The sequence below is a fragment of the Protopterus annectens genome, chromosome 12.part0, assembly GCF_019279795.1.
Source record: "Protopterus annectens isolate FY-2018-M chromosome 12.part0, PAN1.0, whole genome shotgun sequence".
Taxonomy (NCBI): Eukaryota; Metazoa; Chordata; order Ceratodontiformes; family Protopteridae; genus Protopterus; species Protopterus annectens.
This window is the reverse complement of record NC_056746.1, coordinates 836,455,247-836,479,017: the sequence shown is the minus strand read 5'-3', so window position 1 is coordinate 836,479,017 and position 23,771 is coordinate 836,455,247. Positions and strand designations below refer to the sequence as shown.

At 43.6% G+C, this 23,771-nt stretch overlaps 1 protein-coding gene across 3 annotated transcripts in view; it reads right to left on the bottom strand.

Moving 5' to 3' along the window:
• Positions 1-23,771, bottom strand: part of ZNF512B (zinc finger protein 512B) — a 1,438,759-nt gene that overhangs the window by 546,017 nt on the left and 868,971 nt on the right. For all 3 annotated transcript variants that reach the window (XM_044089878.1, XM_044089880.1, XM_044089879.1), the window contains exon 8: positions 22,505-22,630. In XM_044089878.1, coding sequence (XP_043945813.1) covers positions 22,505-22,630 — 126 coding nt within the window. The remainder of the gene's footprint in view (positions 1-22,504; positions 22,631-23,771) is intronic.

Below are 23,771 nucleotides of genomic sequence, written 5' to 3'. Positions count from 1 at the left end.
TTGTCAAACAGAAGAGGCGTAGGACATAAACTTCAACTCTCCAAGATGATGCCGCTGCACAAGCCAGTTCTAACAGCCCCCTCCCCCAGAGTGGCTTCAGTGCTGGCAGGATGGGGCCGTGAAAGTGTTAGCAGTCATAAAGAGATAACAAAAAGAAGAAAACCAGCAAGAAGGAAAGGAAAAATAAACCATAAAGAAAAAAAAACTCAGTTTGAGACCTTCACACGAGTGAGTTCAAAAATGCATCGTAGTCATAAAATCCAAGAAAATTTATTGCAATCCACTCCATCAAGCGCTTTCGTCCCTCTACACTTTATACTGGGACTTCATCAGAACAAACATAGTATAAATACAACTACCTTATAAATCCTACCCAATTAACTAATATTGTCAACTCATCAACTTTTAAAGATATATGCCACTATAAAAATATATGCTACTATAAAACTTTAAAATAAGATTGTCATGTTACTTTTATATACCACAAAAAATTCCTGCATCTCATGCCAATAGAATTGTATATACATAAATACACTTATTGAAAAACAAAAATGTATGCTAATTTGAATATTGACTACATTCTAAAATATATGGTTTATACATGTACCATTAATAAAAGTTCATACTTGTATATGACTGCTAAAAATGAGACTATATTAGAACATCAACTTTTTAAAACGTTGAATGTTCTAATATCGGCCCCTATTCAGTGAACGCTGACAACATCGAACATGCAGAACAGCGAATTTTTTCCAAGGGAAATAATTTGCTGTTCTGACACACATACACACAACACAAACACACCAAACAAACAGCAATCCACACACATACACCTAAAATCTGACATCTAACCCTACACTAAACTGTACACATACCACTAGCTATCCACTTACCTTAACCCAAACCCTAACCCTAAGGTCCATCACTATCGCACACTCACCTCACCCGCACCCTAACCCTAACTCACCTACCCAACCCTAACTTTCCACCACAGTGCTGAACATAGCAAAGCCACAGGAACGGCCAACTGAATTCCTTCCCTAGAAAGAAATTCGGTGTTCCGCAGCTTCGCTATTTTCAGCATTCACTGAACAGGGGTCGATATTAGAAATTGTGAAACTTTGATGTTCTAATATAGACCCGCTAAAAATATAGACGTGAGCATGTAAGGCTCAGTTTCAAACAATAAATTTTAAAACCATGTCAGGGAATCAAAAAATGGTAGAGAAATATACCATACCCTTACTTCTTGAATGAATACTTGATTAGTCCCTAATGCCTGTTCTAACTAACAGCTTGAGAAATCGCAATTCTGATGCTCTCTTCTTTAAAATACGGAGTATGGAAATTTTATCATTTAAACTTGGGGGTTGGACAGCGTTTAATCTTACTTGCCATTGGAATTCTTTTATTTCTAGCAATAATTCCCACCACCCCCCTCTAGGGTCAAAAGGTAAAACATCTAAAATTCCAAATTCAAATCCAGTATTGTTGGGGCATTCGATGGTATGTATAAACAGTGCATTGTTAGTATCTGCCTTCTGTATTGCATACAAATGTTCGTATATTCTCTTCTTTAGTCGTCTCTCCGTTTTACCTACATAATACTGCCCACATCCTTCATAGACCGCTATATAAACTAGTCCCTTGGTATTGAAATTTCCCCTATGTAGATTAACCACAAATGGTGTACCTCGAAGGGTAATAGTCCTTCCTTTCCAAATATGCTCACACTGCCTACAGGCACCACAACTTGTGGTGCCCTTGACTGTGATGCTCCTACCTATCTATATGTTGTTCAAAAAGAAAATTTACAATTTCTCCCTGTTTTATAAATAAAATGTGGTTTGTTACCTACAAATTCAAAATCTCAGAATTCCCTTTAAATATCACCCAGTTTTTCAGAATAATGTCCTTGATATTATTACTATTAGAAGTGTCTATATTATTTCCTGGGGTGTCCTCCCCATTCTCCAGTCCACTGAAGCTACCCAAAAGGGGTTTGCAGCTGTTCCTCCATCCTGTTTTTATCTGTCCACACAAATCTTTCACAAATTTTTCAGGGTATCCTCTTTGGAGAAACATACTACTTATTTTGTTTTCTTCAATTTCAAATAGTTTGATGTCTGAACACATATGGGTGGCCCTAACCAGCTGTCCTTTAAGTATGTTCCTTTTAGTATGACTAGGATGGCAACTATGGAAGTCTAAATAGTTGTTCGAATATGTTTCTTTCCTATAAATTGTTGTGGTAAACTTTCCTCACCGTGTCCTTAGCTAGTGTAATGTAGGTAATGGGTACGGTTTATAAGGAAGTTGTATTTATACTATGTTTGTTCTGATAAAGTCCCAGTATTAAGTGTAGAGAGATGAAAGCACTTGGAGTGGATTACAATAAATTTTCTTGGATTTTATGACTACGCTGCATTTTTGAATCCACATGTGTGAAGGTCTCAAACTGAAGTCATAAAAATATATATAACAAACAGGATTATGCTTCTAAAACTGACCATTTTTTTCTTTCTGTTCTTAATAACAATTGATTTTTGTAGATAACTTTTTTTGCCAATTATAAGAACTTGTATCATACCCCAGTACATTCAATATCTTACCATAACTATGTGTTCAAGAACCAAGCATGACTCTTGGCAGCTATCAGATTGTTAGGTATGAGAAATCCCATATGCTGAGTAGAAGATACCCACTGAGAGAAAGTGGTAGAAGCAGAAGCACTGCCAGTTTCTGAAACCAAAAACAATATCTGAATGAGCCACAGTGGAGGGGAAAAATATCAGACTCATGGTCATTCATCATATCACTCATATCAGACTTAAGGTCATTATACCCTATGCAAAAGAAATGTAAAGCATATAAAGTGTGAAAAAGCTCTGCTTACGTAAGTGGGCTCAAAAACTGAAACAGAATTTAGGAACACATGAGTATGACAAGAAGCATTTTCCAGGTCACTGTAAGAAGGAAGCAAATTCTTGGATTACCTAGGAATAATAGGATGGATGAGTAGGCCAAGTGATATGTAAGTATGTATGTATGTATGTATGTATGTGCCATTATGGTTATGTTTACTGGGAGTAACAGGATGGATGAGTAGCCCAAGTGGTATGTATGTGCCACTAGTGGTTACGTTTACTACAAATAACAGGATGGATGGAGAAGCCAAGTAACATTTATGTATGTATGTGCCATTAATGGTCATATTTACTGGGAGTAACAGGATGGATGAGTAGCCCAAGTGGTATGTATGTGCCACTAATGGTTACGTTTACTACAAATAACAGGATGGATGGGTAGGCCAAGTGAAATGTATGTATGTACTATGTATGTTGTTGTGTCTTTCGGCTTATCCCAGTTAGGGGTCGCCACAGCGGAACTCCGGTCCGCCAATGTTTGGTAGTGGATTTTTACACTCCGATTTTCCAGCCCTGACGCACAACATTCAACAAAGGCACGCCCATTCATGCATGCCTCCACATAGAAGACGCTCTAGCTGAGAATCGAATGCGACAACGTCTTGCTGTGAGGCGACAATGCTACCGCAGCACCACTACCGCGGGTCATGTATGTACTATGTATGTATTAAAAAAAAATTACCTGAATCTCCTTGTGTTCTGACTGTACTTCTTAAACATTTTGGAAATATGGAGTATATTTTAGTGCATTTATTATAACTGTATTTGCCTTAACATTGCTACAACTCAAGTGCTCTAGGTTGCACTGCATCTAAATTGTTTGCGTGTTTTAGCTGCTTTTCTGTATATATAGGCTTCTCTGTATATGCAGACTAGCTACTTATTCTACTGCATTACTGCCTCTTAAATCCTTTTTCAGTTGTGCACATGTCTTGCTTCACTTAAAAAGTTTTAAATTGCTAATTTTGTAGAGTTTTAATTGTATTTACTGTTTAGGACTACACATTCAAGTGTGTTAGCCTTTTCTGTGTTTATTTACTGTATTATTGCATTGCTTAGCCTGTTTTAACTAAAAAAAAATACTATCTTGTTTGCTCGAATCCCACCTTTCCTAGCCAGTATAGTCCGGATCCCAGGCTTTGCTTGTCTCAGGACTTTATTTTCTGTGTTCAGAGCTATCCAGACCTTGCTGTGGTAGAGGGAAGTCCTACTGCTTACCAGTGGGAGTGGTGAGCATTGTATTGCCTATCTAACACTAGAGGAGTGGTTTCCAGCTCTGCACTGTAATTTTATTAGCCTTTTTGGGCTGATTTCTATCCCTTTCAACTTTCTGGCTGAAAAATGTGTGTGTTTTCGCATCGTGCAGCACTGGCTATAGTTAAACTATTCCAGGTGGCAAAGTCTGCTCTTCAAATTTTCCCTTAGAACTAGCTGGTTTCTCAGTAGTAGCACTAAAATCTGAACCCCTGTGACTAGCACTTGCTCTAGAACCTGCTGGAAAGCACTAGGAAGCCTGAAACTGATACAAGCACTTAACTCTCCTTGTCAATAAGGAGAAATTAATCGTAGGCACTAAACAGCCTATAACTGCAAAGTACCTTGCAAAGGTAAGGGAAAACAGCTCTTGTACTTTACAAAAAAAGCACTTAAACAGGCAAGTCCAAGGGTCAACTTCCGGTGATTTCTCTTGTCCACCTGGTGAATCTGGGCATACTGGGGCAATGCGGCAACTGCCTCATGTACACAGACAACCCTCTCCTCCTACCACCCAACACTACAACTTGCGAGAGATGCACTTACATATTGTAGTTCCTTTATTAGATAGAGTAGTAAGCGCTTTCAGGTTTTAACCAAACCCTTCTTCAGACATATATGTCTGAAGAAGAGTTTTGTTAAAACCCGAAAGCGCTTACTACTTTATCTAATAAAGGAACTACAATTTTTAATTTTTAACTTTTATTCCGAGTCGTGGTGGTACTTTGGTGACCTGAAAAGGAATTTAGCGTTTGTGCGTTTACACAGTAAGTGCCTTTACCCCGAAGCTGCTTGTGGATTTATTTTGATGCACTTACATAGCCAAACTGGAAGCAAAGCTCTCTCCGGCCAAGACTGTGCTAGACAGTCAAGAGGAGAAGGTTAACACCTGCACTATACCTTAAGCAACTCAGAGCCCTTCAAAACCCACACCAACACCCAAACATAGCAACACTAAACCCACATATGTGGAGGCCCTTAACATTAACCTGCCCAAGCAACAAGGACCTCCGAAGCTAAAACGCAAACAAACACCAGTCACAACCAAAGTGACACATAGCTCACAACACCAGTGTGCCACCCAACAACAGCCCCTAAGGCAAGACAACCCAACACTTTAGTCATAGGTGACTCTATAGTCAGGCACACTGATGTCCCACTCACCAGGCTGAACAAGGAGAAAATTACAGTCAGCTGCCTGTCGGGTGCCAGGATCCACCACATAATGCATGCACTCAAGTCACACCACAACAAGTAGAAATACGACTCTTGTCATTGTCCATGATGGAGTGAATGACTTGAGACGTACCTCCCTGGACTACATGAAAAGAGACATGGAAGAGCTCTTGGATCATGTGGCCCAGGCAGGTATGACCCTAGCCCTGAGTAGCATCCTGTCTTCGCCCAGAATTATACCACAGTATAAGGACAAAATGAATGACTTCAACATTTGGCTAAGCTTCTGGTGTCATACAAACAGGATCCAGTATCTGTCTGCCCGGGAAGACATGATTGACAAACCATGATGCTTTGCCAGAGATGGTCTGCACCTGTCACCCCTGGGATTTAGGTTACTGGCTAAAGCTCTTGCCACCCCTATAGTGCCTTTTTTAGACAAGGTTCGAAGGACAAAACCACCACCATAACAGATACAAGCATGCAAAATCTGAAGGTAATACTACTCTATGATAGAAGTCTAAACCTCAAAATGCACTCTCTCGAGGCACTGCTAAAAATGGAAAACATCAATATCTGTGCAGTAACTGAGACCTGGTTCAAGGCCCCAGAGAGAACCCCAGCAATACCAGGTTACAACTCTTACCACACTTTTCGGCCACAAAACCAAGACCGAAACACTAAAGGTGGAGGAGTGTCCATATTCACCAAGGATTTTCACACCTCCAGGCTAGTGGCCCAACACAACGCATCTGAAATTCTCCAGGTGCAACTAACACTAGGTAAGACTGCAAACCAAACTGTAGCTTGCTACAGATCCCCCACCATGCTCCAAGATTCTCACTACACCTTTCTAAACATACTGGAAAATATTAGGATACAACCAAACACCCTAATACTGCATGATTTCTACTACCCTGCCATTAACTGGGAAAACTACTCGGGTACCAACACCTTTTCCCAACAGTTCTTGGAATTCATAAATTCCAACACCCTGGATCAACTAATCCATTGTCTCACCAGGGGCTCCAATATCCTAGACCTGGTCATTACCAACATGGGAGATAGATGCTCCACACCAGTGATCACCCCCTCATTGGTCAGTTCTGACCATAAGCAAATCACCCTTGACATCCCCATCCCACCCCCACCCCCCAGTAAGGAAATCTCCATAAAAAACTTCTCCAAAGCCAACTTCAGGCTACTGAAGTCAGAAGTGACAAACTTCATGACACCCGTGCAGACGGGATCTGAAAGTTCGACTGCTGAATCCTACACTAAGGCACTGTAAGAGCACATCCACTTGTGCATGAATCATGCCATCCCAAATAGAACCAAGATGCTCTCCTCCAAATAAAGGAAGCCAATCTGGTGGTCCCCTGCTATAAAACTATACAACAGAAGGAAGAAACTGTTTCAGAAAAGAGGAAAATCGCAGGATGCAAAAAAACTCCCTCACCAGCCTCAGTAAGAAGCTGAGATCCCTCATAAAATCCTCCAAAGCTAGTTATAAAAATAAAATTGCCAAAGATTTCAAAGACAACCACAAGGCATTCTATAGTTATGTCAAGAATCTAAATGGCAATGCGATCTGCTCTGAGCTACAACAGAATGGCATTAAATATACTGATCTCAAGGATACTGTTAATATCCTGGCAGAGCGATTTAGTGCCAACTTCACCCCCACCCCCTAAAGGTCCCATCTCAATACCAAAAGACTGCCAAATTCCGGTAATCACGGCCACACAGGTAGAAACCGCACTGTCCAAAGCTAAGAATACAGCATCCATGGGACCAGATGACATCCCGGGCTGTGTACTACAGGAACTACAAAATGAACTGGCACCTCACCTAAGTGTCATGTTTAATCATAGCCTCACCACAGCCATCGTGCCCACTGAGTGGCGAACAGTTAAAGTTATTCCACTCCACAAGGGGGGAATCCACCTTGGATCCCGGGAAAGCACAGTTGTGTACCTACCATAAATATAGATGTTCGAGTGTATTCACTGTTGTAGTCATTACACTTGGGTTATCCTGCTGGCAGGCTACCTGCAGTCGGCCTGAATTCCAAAGTCCTGGTCCAGCGTCAGTTGCTGTCGCCTCTTCCCTGATGTCAGTGCGCCAGGGGTATAAAAGATGCAGCCAATGCCATTTTCTTCAGTTTTTCTTGCCCCAGATGTCAGGTGCCCCCAAAAGGGTAGGCTAAAAATTCTGCTCATAAAAAAACATGCACTAACATAAACATTACCTTCATCTACAAGCAAATACACCACATAGGTTGTATAGAATAGAGAAGTACAGATAAGTCACAGCAATGAAAGGGGGATGGTGGGAGGGTAACCTGGACTGGAACAGTGAATACAGTCGAACATCTACATTTATGGTATGCACACAACTGTACTATGTTCATCGTGTTTCACTGTTGCAGTCATTACACTTGGGTTGAATCCCAAAGCTGAGGTTGGGTGGCCGGGCCTAAATAGAATTAGGAGTGGCTATTAGGCCCTGCAGAACTGCAGTGGCAAAGCCTGCTCTGGATTTAGAGTACAGAGGTAAGTGGTACTGCTTTGTAAAAGTGTGCACTGAAGTCCAAGTTGCAGCCTCCAAAATGTCCTTGGTTGGTACTCCTCTGAGGAAGGCTGCTGAAGTGGCTGCTGCTCTGGTTGAATGTGGCCTAATGCCCTTAGGCACTGATTTGCCATGTTGTGAATAGCAGAAACGAATGCAGTGGCCTATCCATTTTGAAACAGTCTGCTTTGAAATAGCTTTTCCTTGCGATCCTGCAGCATATGCCACTAAGAGTTGTTCAGTCTTTCTGAAAGCTTTAGTTTTGTCCAAGTAGAAGCGTAGCTGTCTGTGTATGACCAAAGAATGCAGAAGTCTCTCCCTCTTATTCTGTGGGTTTGGATAAAAGGTAGGCAAATGAATGGTTTGGTTAAGAGCCACACTGGACACTACCTTAGGCATAAATGTTGGGTTTGACCTTAGAGAAACCCTGTCCGGATGGAAAATAATAAAAGGTTCCACAGCCATTAGTGCCTGTAACTCTGAGACTCTTCTTGCTGAAGTTATTGCTAAGAGCAGAGCTGTTTTCCATGATAAGTATTTTATCTCAGCTGTATTGGCTGGCTCAAAAGGAGACAGTGTGAGCTTTTCCAAGACAAAATTGAGGTCCCATGCAGGTATTGGCGCTCTCCTTGGAGGTCTTATGTTTTTGGCCCCTCTGAGGTACTGCCTTAGCAGTGGATGTGAAAAAATAGGTGGGTCCGTATTGTAATGAGCTGAAATGGCAGAGGCATGGATCTTTATTGATGAGAAGGATAGGCCTTTGTACAGCATCTCAGTTAGGTATTGTAAAATCTGAGGAATATTTGGTACAAGCGTGTCACTTCCTTGTGCCTGGTTCCAAGCACAGAATCTCTTCCATTTTTCTGCATAAGATTTTCTGGTGCTGGGCCTCCTTGCCTCCAAAATAATATCCATAACTGCTTTAGAGAGAGGTGTGTTCTGAATGGTTACATTATCCGCCATGCAGCCAGATTTAGGGTTCTGAGTTGGCTGTGCAGGATCTGATTGTTTTGTTGGGTCAGTAAATGAGGAATTTGAGATAATGTCCAGGCTGGGCCTTGAGACAAGCTCTTTAGAATTGGATACCAGTGCTGACGTGGCCAGTCTGGGGCAATCAGTATCATTTTTGGCTTCTCTTGTCTGACCTTTAGGAGTACCTTGGGGAGGAGAGGCAGTGGAGGAAAAGCATATACTGTAAGGGTTTTCCAGCTGAATGATAGAGCATCCACTTTCCATGCTTGTTTGTGATAAGTCCTTGTGCAGAATCTCTGTAGTTGGCAGTTGTGAGAGGAGGCAAATAGATCTACGTCTGGGCATCCCCAATTTCCTTATCATGCTGAAGATTTGTGGATCTAGTTTCCACTCATGAGGATCCATGAGGTTTCTGCTTAGTTCGTCTGCCAGAGTATTTGTCTTTCCTGGCAGGAATTGTGCTTGCAGGTGCACTTGAAAAGTCAATGCTGTGTTCCACAAAGTCATGGCTTGTCTGCAGAGGGGGTAGTAATGTGTGCCTCCTTGCTTGTTTATGTACAACATGACTGTAGTATTGTCCATCCTTATCAACAGTTGTCCTGGATGAAGTAGATCCTTGAAGGCTGTCAGGGCATTCTGTACAGCTAGCATCTCTTTTTGATTGAAATGAAGATGCATTTGGCTTGCGGGCCAAGTGCCCTGAATACATTTTCCTGCCATGTGGGCCCCCCAGACATAATCTGATGCATCTGTTGTTAGTGTCTGCCTGGCTGTGGGCAAAGTGAATTGCTGTCCGTTGTTGTGGTGACAGGCCTGTGCCAACTATTGAAACTCCTGTTGCAGGCAGGGAATGAGGGTAATTAATGTTTCCAGACTGTGGCAATGTTGAGTCCAAATACTTTTTAGATACCATTGTAGCTTCCTCATATGCAGGAGAATGCAGGATGCCATGAAGCCCAAAGCCTGCAGAATTTTTCTTGCAGATAACTGGGTCTTTGTTGTCATCTTTTCAAAGTAAGAAGTCAGTTGCCTTTGTTTGTCTGGTGTGAGATAAGCCATCTGGGTAGTTGTATTTAAGCTTGCACCCAGGAATATTATCTCTTGAGAGGGTACCAGTTTTGATTTCTTTTTGTTTACTGTGTACCCTAGGCAAATTAGTAATCTTTTTACAAATGCCAGATGCTTCAGTAGAATGTCGTTGTTCTCTGCTTGAATAAGGCAGTCATCCAAGTATGGATATATTTGGATTCCTCTTTGTCTGCAAAATGCAATTACTGGTGCCAGGCATTTTGTGAAGACCCTGGGCACAGTAGATAAGCCAAAGGGCAGTGCAGAGAATTGGCAGTGCATTGAGACAGCTATGAATCTTAGCTATCTTCTGCAAGATTGTCTGATTGGGACATACAGGTATGCCTCTTTGAGGTCCAAAGTTACAAGCCAAGCCTTCTTGCCCAGCATGGGCAGAAGCTGATGCAGAGTCAACATTTTGAATTTTGGAACGTCCAGAAAAGTGTTTAGAATAGACAGGTCCAATATTGGTCTCCAGACTTTGTTCTTTCTGGGTACCAAGAAAAGTCTTGAGTAAAATCCTTGTTCCTACTCTTGCTGTGGTACTCGCTGAATAGCCCTCATGTCCATGAGGGATGAAACTTGCTCTTGTGCCTCTGCCCATTGATTGTGTGGCAGGTCTGGCATACCTTTTGTTTTTGGAAAGGTGTGAAAGTGGAACCTGTAGCCGAGACACTATATTTATTTATGACCCATTTGTCCTGGGTGATCATGTGCCAATTTTGTGAAAAAAGTGCTAGTTTTCCCCCAAGGGTGCTGCCAAAAGATAGGTGCTTGGCATTGGCAGAGTAAAGTCATTGGGACTGTTTCCTATATGGCTGTGATTTGTCTTCTCCGCTTTTGGAGGTAGAAACACCCCATTGTTTAGGCCTGTATGAGCCTTGGGGCTGGGATCTGCCTCTTGGGCGTCTGTATCTGCCTCTTTGTGGCCTGTCTGACACTGGAAAGGACCAATTCTTAGAAAGCCAGTTCCTGCTAAATCTGGGTGGCTGTACCTGTAAGAAATCCCTAACTGCCTGCATAGATTTTGCTTTATCCTCATTTTCTTCAACACCTCTTCTGCCTTAACACCAAACAAAGTATCATGCTGTAATGGAGCATCCAATAATTTTGCTTTAACATGATCAGGCAGATTCTGTTCCTTTAACCAAGCATGCCTTCTAATGACAGAACCCGTAACAGCGGCCCTGCAAGAGGCCTCCAGTGAATCAAAACCACATTGCAAAGTATGCTTTCCCACTTGTTCAGCTGCATGCAATAAATCCTGCATTTCCTTGTTTTCAAAACATTCAGAATGTGTCAACAGTTTCTGTTTTAGCAGTGACATTAAGTATTGCTGATATTTAAGCATATGAAACTGACAAATTAAAGCCCTGCCAAGGTAGCAGAAGCGTAAACTTTTTTTCCCCATCTGTCCAGTGCCCTAGAATCCCTATCAGAGGGGACAGGGTTTTTTGTAGTGGAAGCCTTGACCCCTTTGGGACCCTGAGATATAGTTTCTGGGTCAGCAGCAGGGTTTTTATATAGAAATTTATGAGAATCTGGAACCGTGTAGTATCTGTCTGGCTTAACAGGTGCAGGGGGTAAAGAGTCAGGAGACAGGCCGGACTCTGAAAATACATCATCTACAATGTCTAGAACAGGTGGAATAGCAAGCGGTCTGTGCTGAGGTAGTAAAAGAAAGTCTCTGAGCCTTTTCTTAGACTCTGAGTAATATTGGCTCTCCCAGTGAAAATGCTCCCTCATGGTATGCAGGGTTTCCCCAAAAGAATAATCCTCAGGAGGAAAGGCTGAAGGAATAGATTCTTCAGCATCAGAATCCTCATAGGGAGGAAGAGAGTATCCCTGTTCAGAAGAGGAGTCAGAGGAAATGGAAACCTGATCAGAAGAGTCATATTCTGTGTCTTGCCTAGGCCTCTTATTAGGAGGGGGTGATGGGAGCCCCTGATCAAAGTAATTAGGTCTTCGGCCATTTTAAGCATCTGTTTCTTAGGCATGGAAGTCTGTCCAGGAGAATGCTGTACTTGTTTCTTTGTCTTTAAAGCTGTTTTAGTCTTTGCCTTTGAGGCTGAGGTTGGCTTGACATACAACTGTATAGGTCTGCAAACACCCTCAGAAGCCGATGCCTGCTCAGCGGCTCCGGACCTATCTGAGGGAACAGTTTCCGAGTGTCCAATACCTACAGTATCCAGAGGCCTAGCTGTCTCCACGTGGGAGTCGGAAGCGGCCTGTGGCTCTGAGGTAGTGGGTGTCAGGTGCTGCAAAAGCACCTCCCTGAGAACCGGCGACTTGCCTAGCGGAGGCCTCGTCGGTTTTGGACCTTGGATGCCTGTCCTTTTCCTTGCACTTTTTATAAACTACGGTCGTCGGCTGTTCCGATGGCATTATACAATTAAATCTTCGGCCAAAGTAATGAAAGGCAAAATCGTACCGATGCTTAATAGTGCGTTGGTTAAATCTAGCACAAAACCGACAGCTAGCAACGTCATGGTCTGGGCCTAGGCAAGGAATACAGTAAGAATGAAAATCCTTATGAGGCATTTGCTTTCCACAAGAAATACAATTGTTAACTTTTTCTGACATCGGTCTGGAGCAAGAAAAAAGTTTCCCCAATGGGGTACTTAGCTTTAATGAAGACTTCGGATCTGAAATTCGATTTCAAAAATCTCAGGAGTCGGCCAACCGGCACGTGCGAACTGCTTTTGCTTCGGGCACCGCGCAGCAAGAAAGATGGAAGAAAATGGCGTCGGGCGCATCTTTTATACCCCTAGTGCACTGACGTCAGGGAAGAGGTGACAGCAACCGACGCCGGACCAGGACTGTGGAATTCAGGCCGACTGCGGGTAGCCTGCCAGCAGGATAACCCAAGTGTAATGACTGCAACAGTGAAACACAATGAACATCTACCGTCCCATCAGTCTAATGAGCCTGATCTGCAAGGGCATTGAACGCATTATCATGGAACTTATAAACAAAGACATTGGCAACCTTCATACACTGGACCCCACCCAGTTTGGGTTCGTGAAGGGCCGATCTTGTCTCCTGAACCTAATTGACTTCTTTGAATCAGTCTCCAGAGCTGTGAATGAGGGTAAGGTGGACCACACAGCCTATCTGGACCTCTCCAAGCCCTTCGACACCATCCCCCACTCTGGAATCATAGACAAACTTACAAAGCTGGGCATAAATCCCTATGTCACTCAATGGGTTGCCAACTGGCTTACTGACAGAACCCAGACTGTAAAAGTAGCCAACTCCAAATCCAGCTCCAGACAAGTGACAAGTGGAGTACCTCAGGGTTCAGTCCTGGGACCACTCTTGTTTGGCATCTACTTCTCTGAAGTACAGGCCAACACTAAGGGACTCTGGCTAACAAAGTTCACAGATGGCTGCAAACTGGGAGCCATTACTGAATCCCCAAATTATGTGGATATTCTACAAAAGGGCCTTACAGAAACAGATGCCTGGTGCCAGAGCCATGGGCTCAAGCTTAATGCCAAGAAATGTATAGTTATCCCTTTTGGGAAAAAAAAACATGTACCCATGAATTACCACATAGGTGGCAGTACACTAAACATCGAAAGTGTGATGAGAGACTTAGGGACACAGGTGGACAGTGGTCTCACCTTCGATAACCACATTGCCACATCAGCCAGGAAATCCTTCTAAGTGGCACACCTCATCACTAAGGGATTTTCATCCACAAAAAAAGAGGTCACTGTCCCACTGTACTCATCCCTCAGACCCATTATAGAGTATAACTCCCCATTTGGTATGTACCTCACAGGACATCTGCAACAGCTAGAAAGGCCGCAGAAATACCTCACTAAAAGAATCACAGGCCTAAAGCAGATGCCATATGCTGACCGTCTAAAAAAAACTCCAGCTATACTCTGTGGCACATCGTCTACTCAGAGGTGATCTCTGCTTAACATACAAGGCCATGTCAAACCCTGAGCTGTTGGACATGCTCCACTTAAAGAAATCCCAATCCCTCAGAGCCACACGCTCCAGAGATCTAAACCTTGTCATCACAATGAACAAAACATGCTGGAGGGATAGGTTCCTGACCCAGAGACTCCCCATACTCTGGAATAGACTGCCCATACATGTCAAACAGAGCGCCTCCTTGGCCCTCTTCTAAAAGAACCTTGATGATTGGATGGGAGATAGGAAATTCACCCCGGGGATCATGTCAGTCGCCCTGGTAGACAGGGGTCCAGGGAAGTAAATATTGTGGGAAGAAATATCCAGGGAATTGTTATGGCTAGGCTTGTATAGGCCCTAGAGCCGATAGTCTAGTATCAACCTATGAACCTATGTGCCATTAAATGGTTATGTTTATTGGGAGTAACAGGATGGACGAGTAGGCCAAGTGATATGTAGGTGCCTTTAGTGGTTATGTTTACTGGGAATAACAGAATGGACAGGTAGGTCAAGTGATATGCACATGCCATTAGTGGATACGTTTACTGCAAATAACAGGATGGATGGGTAGGCCAAATGATATGTATGTATGTACGTATGTGCCATTACTGGTTTAATGGTTATGTTTACTGGAATAAACAGGAAAAAAGCACCAGCAAGCCGTAACCACCTTAAAACATTTAATGTGTTCCACAGCAAGCAAAGCATAACACAGCACACAATGATAACACTGAAACTACTACCAGTTTGTTTTAGTCTCCAACTTCATCAGAAAAATGCTGACGATCCAAACCCCTCCCCATTTACACCTTTGCACACTGCCAAAACTTAAAATCATGTAAACATACCTTAAAAACAGGCATAATAAATACAACTTGTATTTATTATGCCTGTTTTAAGGTATATTTAGGAAAGGGTTAAAATTGGGGAGAGGTTTGGATTGTCAGCATTTTTCTGATGAAGTTGGAGATGAAAATGAACTGGTAGTAGTTTCAGTGTTAGCACTGTGTGCTGTGTTGTGCTTTGCTTGCTGTGGAACACATTAAATGTTTTAAGGTGGTTATGGCTTGCTGGTGCTTTTTTCCTGTTTATTGGTTTTGTTTTGGGCACCTCATCCTCCTGGACTTGGTTTTATGTTTACTGGAATAACAGAATGGACAGGTAGGTCAAGTGATATGTATGTGCCATTAGTGGCTAATGTATGTGCCATTAGTGGCTACGTTTAATGTAAATAACACGATGGCTGTGTAGGCCAAGTAATAATTAAGGGCATTAATGGTTAAGTTTATGTGATTACTGCTAAGAGCAGCAAACATGGTTTAATCTGCCTGACAGAAGACGTTTTTCACATTTAATTCCAATAAGCCCTCACAAAGAATGCAAAAGACACACTATCCAGCATGCTTGTTGTCCCAAAAGCCACATGCTCTGCCTCATTCCTCACAAATGCAAGTCCATCACTAAGCAAAAACAACAAAACAGGTGCTGCATATCATTCACATCTAAAATCACACAGCCTTAAGAGATACTTCACTCTCTTGTTGTCTGAAATAGGCTGCTCATACTATGCAAAAATACCAGCCCAGTTTGAGATTTCATGTTCAGTAATGCAGAGAACACCTCAGGAGGAAAAACAAGAAGTTATGTACTCACCATAACGTTCGATGTATGTAGCCCATCTCGCCTCACATTCTTACCCGTGGGTTCGGAGCCGAAACTTGGACATACTCTAGCTCGAAGTCTTTCAATTGGCTGGGCTAAGAAGGTATCCCATGCTGCACTGCTCCCTTTCCCCAGATCTTGTTTGCTGCGAGCTAATCATTCACTCCTCCACATACAACATAGAGAAGGAAGAACATACTAACCAGAAAGGAATTTGAAACCATACCTAACCCCTTGGTCCTCCAGGATGGAGGAAGGGGGGGGAGGTAAGTAAGAATGTGAGGCGAGATGGACTACATACATGGAACGTTATGGTGAGTACATAACTTCTAGATGTTATGTAGTCCAATCTCGCCTACATTCTTACCCGTGGGACAGCGTCCCCAGCACCTGAATCCTGGGAGGCTCAGTGGAAAATACTCTTGAGCACTGTGGAACCAGAGGAAGGCCTGCCTCTGGACACCAAATCTAACATGTAGTGAGTAACAAAGGTGTGAGGAGATGCCGATGTAGCCACAGCACAAATCATCCATAGACAACCTGGCCTGAAAGGCTGTACATGTAGACACAGATCGAGTAGAATCAGCCTTCACTCGAAATGGTAAATCCCTGCCACCTGAAGCATAAATGATTGAAATACAACTGGAAATCCATCTAGACAAGGTGACTTTGGAAACAGGAGACCCAATCCTGTTTTCTGAAAATGAGACAAACAACTGATCCGATTTTCTGAGATCCTTTGTTTTATGTAAATAGAATCGTAATTGTATGTGCACATCCAGATGATGAAATCTAAATTTTGTCTTGTTCAAGAACTCTGGAAAGAATACAGGTAGTTCAATGGATTGGTTTAGATTACTAACTGAAGCCACTTTCGGTAGAAAGGAAGAATTTGGTCTGAGAGAAACCCTGTCCTTATGAAAAATCAAGTAAGGTGATCTAACTGATAAGGCTTGAAGCTCCGAGACACGTCTGGCTGAAGTGATGGCTACTAAAAAGATTGTCTTCCAAGTCAAATATTTTAAATCACACATGGCTGCAGGCTCAAAGGGGGGGCGAAGTGAGACACTGTAGAACAAAATTTAAGTCCCAAGGCATAACTGGTTCAAAAACTGGAGGACGAAGCAGCATAGTGCCTTTCAGGAATGCCTTACAAAGTCTATGTGTCATGAGACTAGGCTCATCAATGACGTGAAAAGTGGAAATAGCAGCCAACTGGACTTTAATAGTTGCGGCCGCTGATCCTTGATTGAAAAGCATGGAGAGGAACTCCAGGACTGACATAACTGGGGCTGTATAAGGATCAATTGGTCTTGCATGCGCCCAGATGGAAAATCTCTTCCATTTGCTGGAATAGATTTTTCTGGTGGAAGGCTTATGGGAGGAAGACAGAATATGAACCACTTCCAGTGAAAAATTATGAAGTCTGACTAATGATGGAAATGGAGCAGCCAGGCTGTCAACCGGAGGGTCTGAAGAGAGGGATGGAGCTGCCCTGACATATGAGTCAGCAAATCTGGATGAGGGTCCAGAATCCAGGGGGTGTCTACTAGGTAAGGATGGAGAAAGAGGAACCAAACTTGACGAGGCCAGTGTGAAGCAATCAGAATAATTTTGCTTCCCAAATATTGCGCTTTCTGAATGACCTATGTCAGCAGAGGAACAGGAGGGAAGGCATACAGTAGACTGGAGGGCCAATCGTGAACTAGAGCGTCCCTGGGTGATTCCCCCTGACGGCGGATAAGGGTGAAGTAGCTGCTACATTTGGTATTGAGGGGAGCTGGCAAATAGGTCGCAGCAAGGCTGACCCCACCTGCAGAAAATCTGCTCCGCAACCTGATTATTCAGGGACCACTGGTGAGGCATCAGAACGGCTCTGCTCAACCTGTTGGCAATCACACTGGACTTCCCCGGAATGTGCGTTGCTACAAGAAAACGTTGGGAAACCACTGCCCACTGCCACACTCGCATGGCCTCTCTGCAAAGGGGGTACGAATTGGTACCTCCCTGTTTGTTTAGATACCATACCACTGACATATTGTCTGTGTGAATCACAATTGTCCCGAGAGAAAGAAAGCTCTGAAGTGCTTGCAACGCTAGTAGCACTGCTCTCATCTCCAGGACACTGATATGTAGATGCATCTCGTGTTCCTGCCACGTGCCTTGGACTGTCCTGCCTAGATAATGCCCCCCCATCTGGGAGGCATCCGTGGTCACTGTGGCAACTGGAGGGGACGGAACGAAGGGTTTTCCCACGTCGAGGTTGCTGGTGTGAATCCTCCAGTGCAGATCCTGCTTGCACCTGTCTGTGATTATTATGAGATGAGGAAGATGTTGTAGAGACCACTGGGCGAAAAGTAGCCATTGAAGGAGCCTCATGTGTAGCCTCGCCAAAGGAACCAGCATAATTTTAGCAGCCATCGTCCCCAACAATTTGAGGATCAATCTTGCCTTCACTCTTCTCAAAGGGAGTAACGCGTACACCTGCTGTTGTAAACTTTGAATCCTTTCTATTGGTAAAAATGCCCTCATGAGCACGGTGTCTAACTCGGTGCCTATAAAGGTGACACGCTGTGAGGGCAACAAGGCAGACCTTTCCCAATTTAGGGGGATGTCTAATTGTTGACACAGTTTGATCTCTCTCTGGTTTGTAAGAGTAGATGCCTGGTGGTGGCAGAAAGGAACCAGTCGTCCAGATACGGAAACACTTGGAATCCCTGATGTCTCAAGTGAGCCGTTACCACTGCCATGCATTTGGTGAACACCCTGGGGGCTGTGGTGAGACCAAAGGGCAGGGCGCGAAACTGAAAATGACTGGCTCCCAGCCGGAAGTGTAGATGACTTCTGGATGCCCTGTCCATCTTTATATGGTAGTAAGCATCCTTGAGGTTGATGGAGCCCATCCACACTTCTTTTCCCAACAATGGGAGAATAGATTGCAACGTGACCATTCAGAACCTGGACTTCTTCACATGGGAGTTCAATCTGCTGAGATCCAAAATGGGTCTCAGGTCCCCTGTCCTTTTCGGCATCAAAAAGAATCTTGAATAAGTCCCTAATCCAATCTGGTCTGAGAGGACAGGCTGGATGGCTCCTTTTTCTAGCAGCTTTAAAACCTCTGAAGCTGCGGAATCCCTTTGATTGGGTGAGCTGAAGAGAAGGGAATACGATATCCTCCGGAAACTATTTTTAATACCCATTGGTCCTGAGTGATACTTTGCCAGGCCTCTGGGTATAGTGAAATGTGACCCCCGACTGGCTCCAGAAATGCACAGTCGGGCCTCCCATCAGGAGCGCTGGTAGCGAGAACCACGAAAGGAATTGCAGTCTCCATGGTTACGCGGGCCTCCTCTGCCCCTAGGGCCGCGTCTACCAGAATTACCACCCCTCCCCTGCCTCTGGAGAGGGACTCACCTTGTGCGTCATGAAAAAACCTCTAAACCTCTGCGATTTTTTGAACCAAATCTTCCCACCCCTCTGGGTCTTGGGATAAGGCCTAGAGGGTAGGGAAAAATGGACTCCCACAACAGACAGAGGTTTTCCCTCTTGCTTGCACCTAGTGAGAGTGTCCTTCACCTTGGTTCCGAATAAGGAGGAACCATCAAACGGGGCGTTGGTGAATGTAGACTTGAAGGCCTCCGCAAAATTAGAGGTGCATCCAGGAGTGCCTCCTAACAGCAACTCCCGAACTTGCTGCCCTACCCGCTCCTTCAGCTGCATAAGAGATCAGCCTCATGGAGGAGTTAGAAACAGAGTTGAGGGTAGACATCTGAGCATTGACCTTCTGAGCCACCGCATCAGAAACGTTACCCTGTAGCGTATCTCCAAGCTCCTTCAAGAGATCTCTTTGGAGCCGTGTAAATTGAAATAAGTAATTCAGTGACTGCAGTGTAAAGGCTGCTGAAGGAAACATACGCTTCCCGTACCAGCCCATGGTCCTAGACTCCTTGTTAGGAGGATGGACGGTAGATGAAGTCTCAGCTAGTTCCTTCTTGGTGGCTGCTGCACCAACATGGCATCTACAGGAACTTCCTTGGATAGAAACTCTTTGTCAGAGGGGGCGGACAAGAATCTGTTGGGTCTCCTCGGGACTGGTTCCACAGAGTCAGGGGTTTCCCACACCCTTCGACAAACCAGATCTAAAAGCTCATCAAAGGGTGGAGACACCCAGGAGGAGGAGGGCTGAGCCCCAAAGGCCTTCAGGAACACAGACTTCTCCTCGGAAGGAGCTTTGGAGGGCCAGTCACCGCTCTGCTTCAAAATTTCCAGGATGTCAGAAAAAGAAACATCCTCAGAGGATGACTTGGGGGGCTCCTCCGATTCCTCGAGGTCGGTGTCTGACGTGAGGGACTCATCTTGGGAGTGAATGTGCTTCCTCTTGCATGTTCTTTTTCTGGGTGGGTCCTCAGGCAAAAACACTGAGGGGCTCTCAGAAATATGGGGACCACTCATAGGGGTATCCTGAGGCCTTGGGTCTCCGCTATCGAAAGATAGAGGACGATCAGAGACCTGCACCAGAGCTGGAGGGGACAGAGTGCCAGTGCTGAATGATGTCGCTGATAACCTGGCCAGTGCGCTCCGCATGGCCTCGAAAGCTGGTCCCCCTGGCTCCGAAGATCGACCAGCCATGGAAGACCTCTGAGCAGAAGGGACAAGGTCCGAAGCAGGGGTCAAGCTTCCCCATGCTGAAGCACCGACAGGGAGGCTAGGAGCCGAAAAGCGACCAGAGGCCTCCCCCTCGGGTCCGACTGAGGAACCATGAGTCCGGGACCCCGTGGACGGAGCCGACGGGGTCGGAGCTGAAGCCGATAAGCCAGGATGGGCCATCGGAGCCGACCTAGGGACATCAGATGGCGCTGTCCACTCCGGCTCCGAAAGCTGAGATTCGATCGAAGGAGGAAGTATCGACGCTGGTTGGGTGACAGGCTCCGGAGCAGACTGGGCTGGAGCCAAAAACAATGTTGCCAGTACCGGTGACTGGAGCAGTCTCTGCACCACTCTTTCTACATCCACATCTGAAAGAGTCCTGGAGGACCTAGAAGATAAGGAAGGAGATTCTAGACCTTCTCTCCGAAGGAGACCTACGAGGAGGAGAGACCGGCCTAAAATTTGGAGACCGGCTCCGAACTAGCACCTCCGCAATCGGCTCTGAGGGACTTGGAGCAGAAGCAGATTCAGTCAATGCACTAACTTCCTGCGGCTTCGAGGACAATGGAGCCGGGGATGCCGCAGTAGATTTAACTGCTTTCTCCAGAGGCTCCGAGGATACAGATGGAGCCGGAGAACGCTTTTTTGCCTTAGATGTTTTAGTCTTAGAGGAAGAGGACTTGAAGCTAGAAGCCCTTCCCAAATCCTCCTCGAAGGAGAGTTTCCAAAGTCCTTTAAAAATTAATTTGTTCTTCCTCTCCTGAAGAACACGTGGGCTAAATGCATGGCAAAAAGTACAAGATTCCTGGAGGTGAATAGCCCCCAGACAATAAACACAGACAGAGTGTCCATCAGTGATAGACATCTTATAACCACATTTAGTACACTTCTTAAAGCCCGAGGGCTTATGCTCTTTCGTATCCTTTGACATACTGAGAAAACACCAACCGATAATAACGATCAACCGTTATTATATAAAGCGCGGGAACTAAGCAAAACCAACAGATAATTACAAAGGACCTCTAACTTATTCGGTCTCAACAGGAACACAAGGAAGGACTAGGTCCTCTAACTTAAATGGCCCTAGCCTGAGGGATAGGTATTTACTAACACTAACAAACACAGAAGGGGTGAACTAGGTCCCCTAACTGAAACGGGCCTAGCCCATAGGGGAAACAGTTAGCGGGACACCACAAGAGACAATAATACCAGAAGAAATTAATACCAAATATTAGACCAGAACACACACACAGCTATGAAAATAGCTTTTTTTTGAAGCAAAAAAATGTCAATAAAGACAAAAGTGATACTTAGCCACAGCCAAGAGCGAGACCACGTCTGAGATATACAAGTGGCAAATGAGATCTGGGGAAAGGGAGCAGTGCAGCATGGGATACCTTCTTAGCCCAGACAATTGAAAGATTTCGAGCTAGAGTATAGCAAAGTCGGAGCAGAGATTTGGCTCCGACCCCACAGGTAAGAATGTAGGTGAGATTGGACTACATAACATCAAAAGTTCTGTCTCTTAATACAGCAACAATGTCATGCAACATACATTAATCTTTCTCCTGTACCCATTTCACCTTTGATGACTGTCCCTACATCACAGCACCAACTGAATGTGTGAAGCCCACTGAGAATGTTAGGGTCCTGCAAACAGACATGACAAAGAAATCTCTGCAGGATGCAGACATACAAGCAAATAGCACTGGTCTACCAGTAGGGATGTGACATCTGCTAGTTCATGATTGGACAAAATTCAATGACATGAGGCAAAGATGTGAGGGGGGCTTTGGGTAAACTTCCAAGTAAATCTGCTACAACACACTGCTGGCTTTACCTGACTATGTGTCCAAATGGAAGGCCACACATTACAGTGTATGATACAGCACACTATACAGACCTGTTTAATATAAACAGGTAAAATGCCTGCCAGCCAGAACAAAAAATATTGTTAGCTTCATGTATCACCAACCAACTGCATGTTCTGCATTCATAACAAATCATTTATTAAATGCTGCTTGCCTGCTCTGTACAATTAGGCAATTACTTGTTATTTTAAAAACGTTTCAATGTGTCTGAACCAGGTAGTTACTTATTTCAAAAAAATTCAGTGTCTTACTCTTAACACCCAATATGCATTATTGTCAATATTCTTATAACACTGAAACATTAACCAGGTACAGTCAAGGAGTGACAGCATGAATTCACCACTACGTGTAACAACATGCACCTCAGAATTAGCATACACTACAGGATATTATGGAAACTGACATAATTTGCCTTCTAACTGTAGTTACCTGGTAACACAACTTCTTTCCGTGAAATTGGTGCGGGAGGTTTCTTTTTCATATCTTCTAAGTTAGGGATACCTTCTGTCTTCTTAGGTCTTCCAGCCAAACTTCTGTCTTCAATTTTTTGAATACCTTTAAAAATGGGGGGTGGAGCAAATAATTAAAAAAAGTAATAGTCTCAGAAAAACAAATGTTCAGGAGAGCTTAATGTGTGTACTAGTCTTCAGTTCATTTCAGTTAAGGATGTGGGGTATTACATTGACCTGATGCAACTGAAATGCTTCGCAAGGACGGCGTGCACGGTCAAACCAAGTAGAAGTAACCACAAACGACCAGCAAAACCCAGATAATAATAAATCCTTTATCAAGATAACATATCTGAAAATATGTCAATTATTTAACCAGACCGGTTTCGGCCTCACAGCCTTTATCAATGGTATACAAAAATAAATTTCTTGAAAATGAACTGGTACTAGTTCTATTTATAGTCCTCCCTGTTAGACCTGAAACTATTGGTATGGCCCAACCTAGTGGTTGGGATGTACAAATACATATAGAAAACATAATCGTAAATAGTTCATAAAAAATAAAAAAATAAAGTATGAAATGTTTCCATACACTATAAAAAGTATAAGAAAGTGTAAATGGATTATACAAAATACTTATTATAATATTAATATTTCATAGTTATATGAATACAAAACATCAACTAAAGCCTAACCATAAATAATGAGAGGACACTACTAGGCAATTAAATTAAAAAATTATAGTAATTATATAATGATATTATCATTACATCTCGGCGCTGAAATATAAATTGATCACCCTAGTCACTAAGACTACATAATTGCCAAGATAATTGGTTAACAAAACAACATAGAAAATGCCAACATTTAGAGAAAGCCACATAAAAGAATGTGCTGCATATATCAATGTAAATAAATGGACAAATGACTCTATTATAGATGGTCATTCAAACCTGGAAGAAAAAGTGCCCCAAGATTGGTAATCCAATACTGTTCTTTTTTATTCAAAATAGAGTGCCAACCCTGCTGATGGCTACAATCTCCTACAATTTTGTCAGTAACCATGAACTTAAATTGTGCATTGCAATGTTTGATGGTGTGTCTATACAAGGCATTAGTTTCTTTTTTGTTTCGGATGTCACTCTTGTGTTCTGTCATACGTATTCGGAGGGATCTAGATGTTTGGCCCACATAAAATGATTGACACTGGCATGTGGCCAAATATATGACCCATGTAGTGCTGCAAT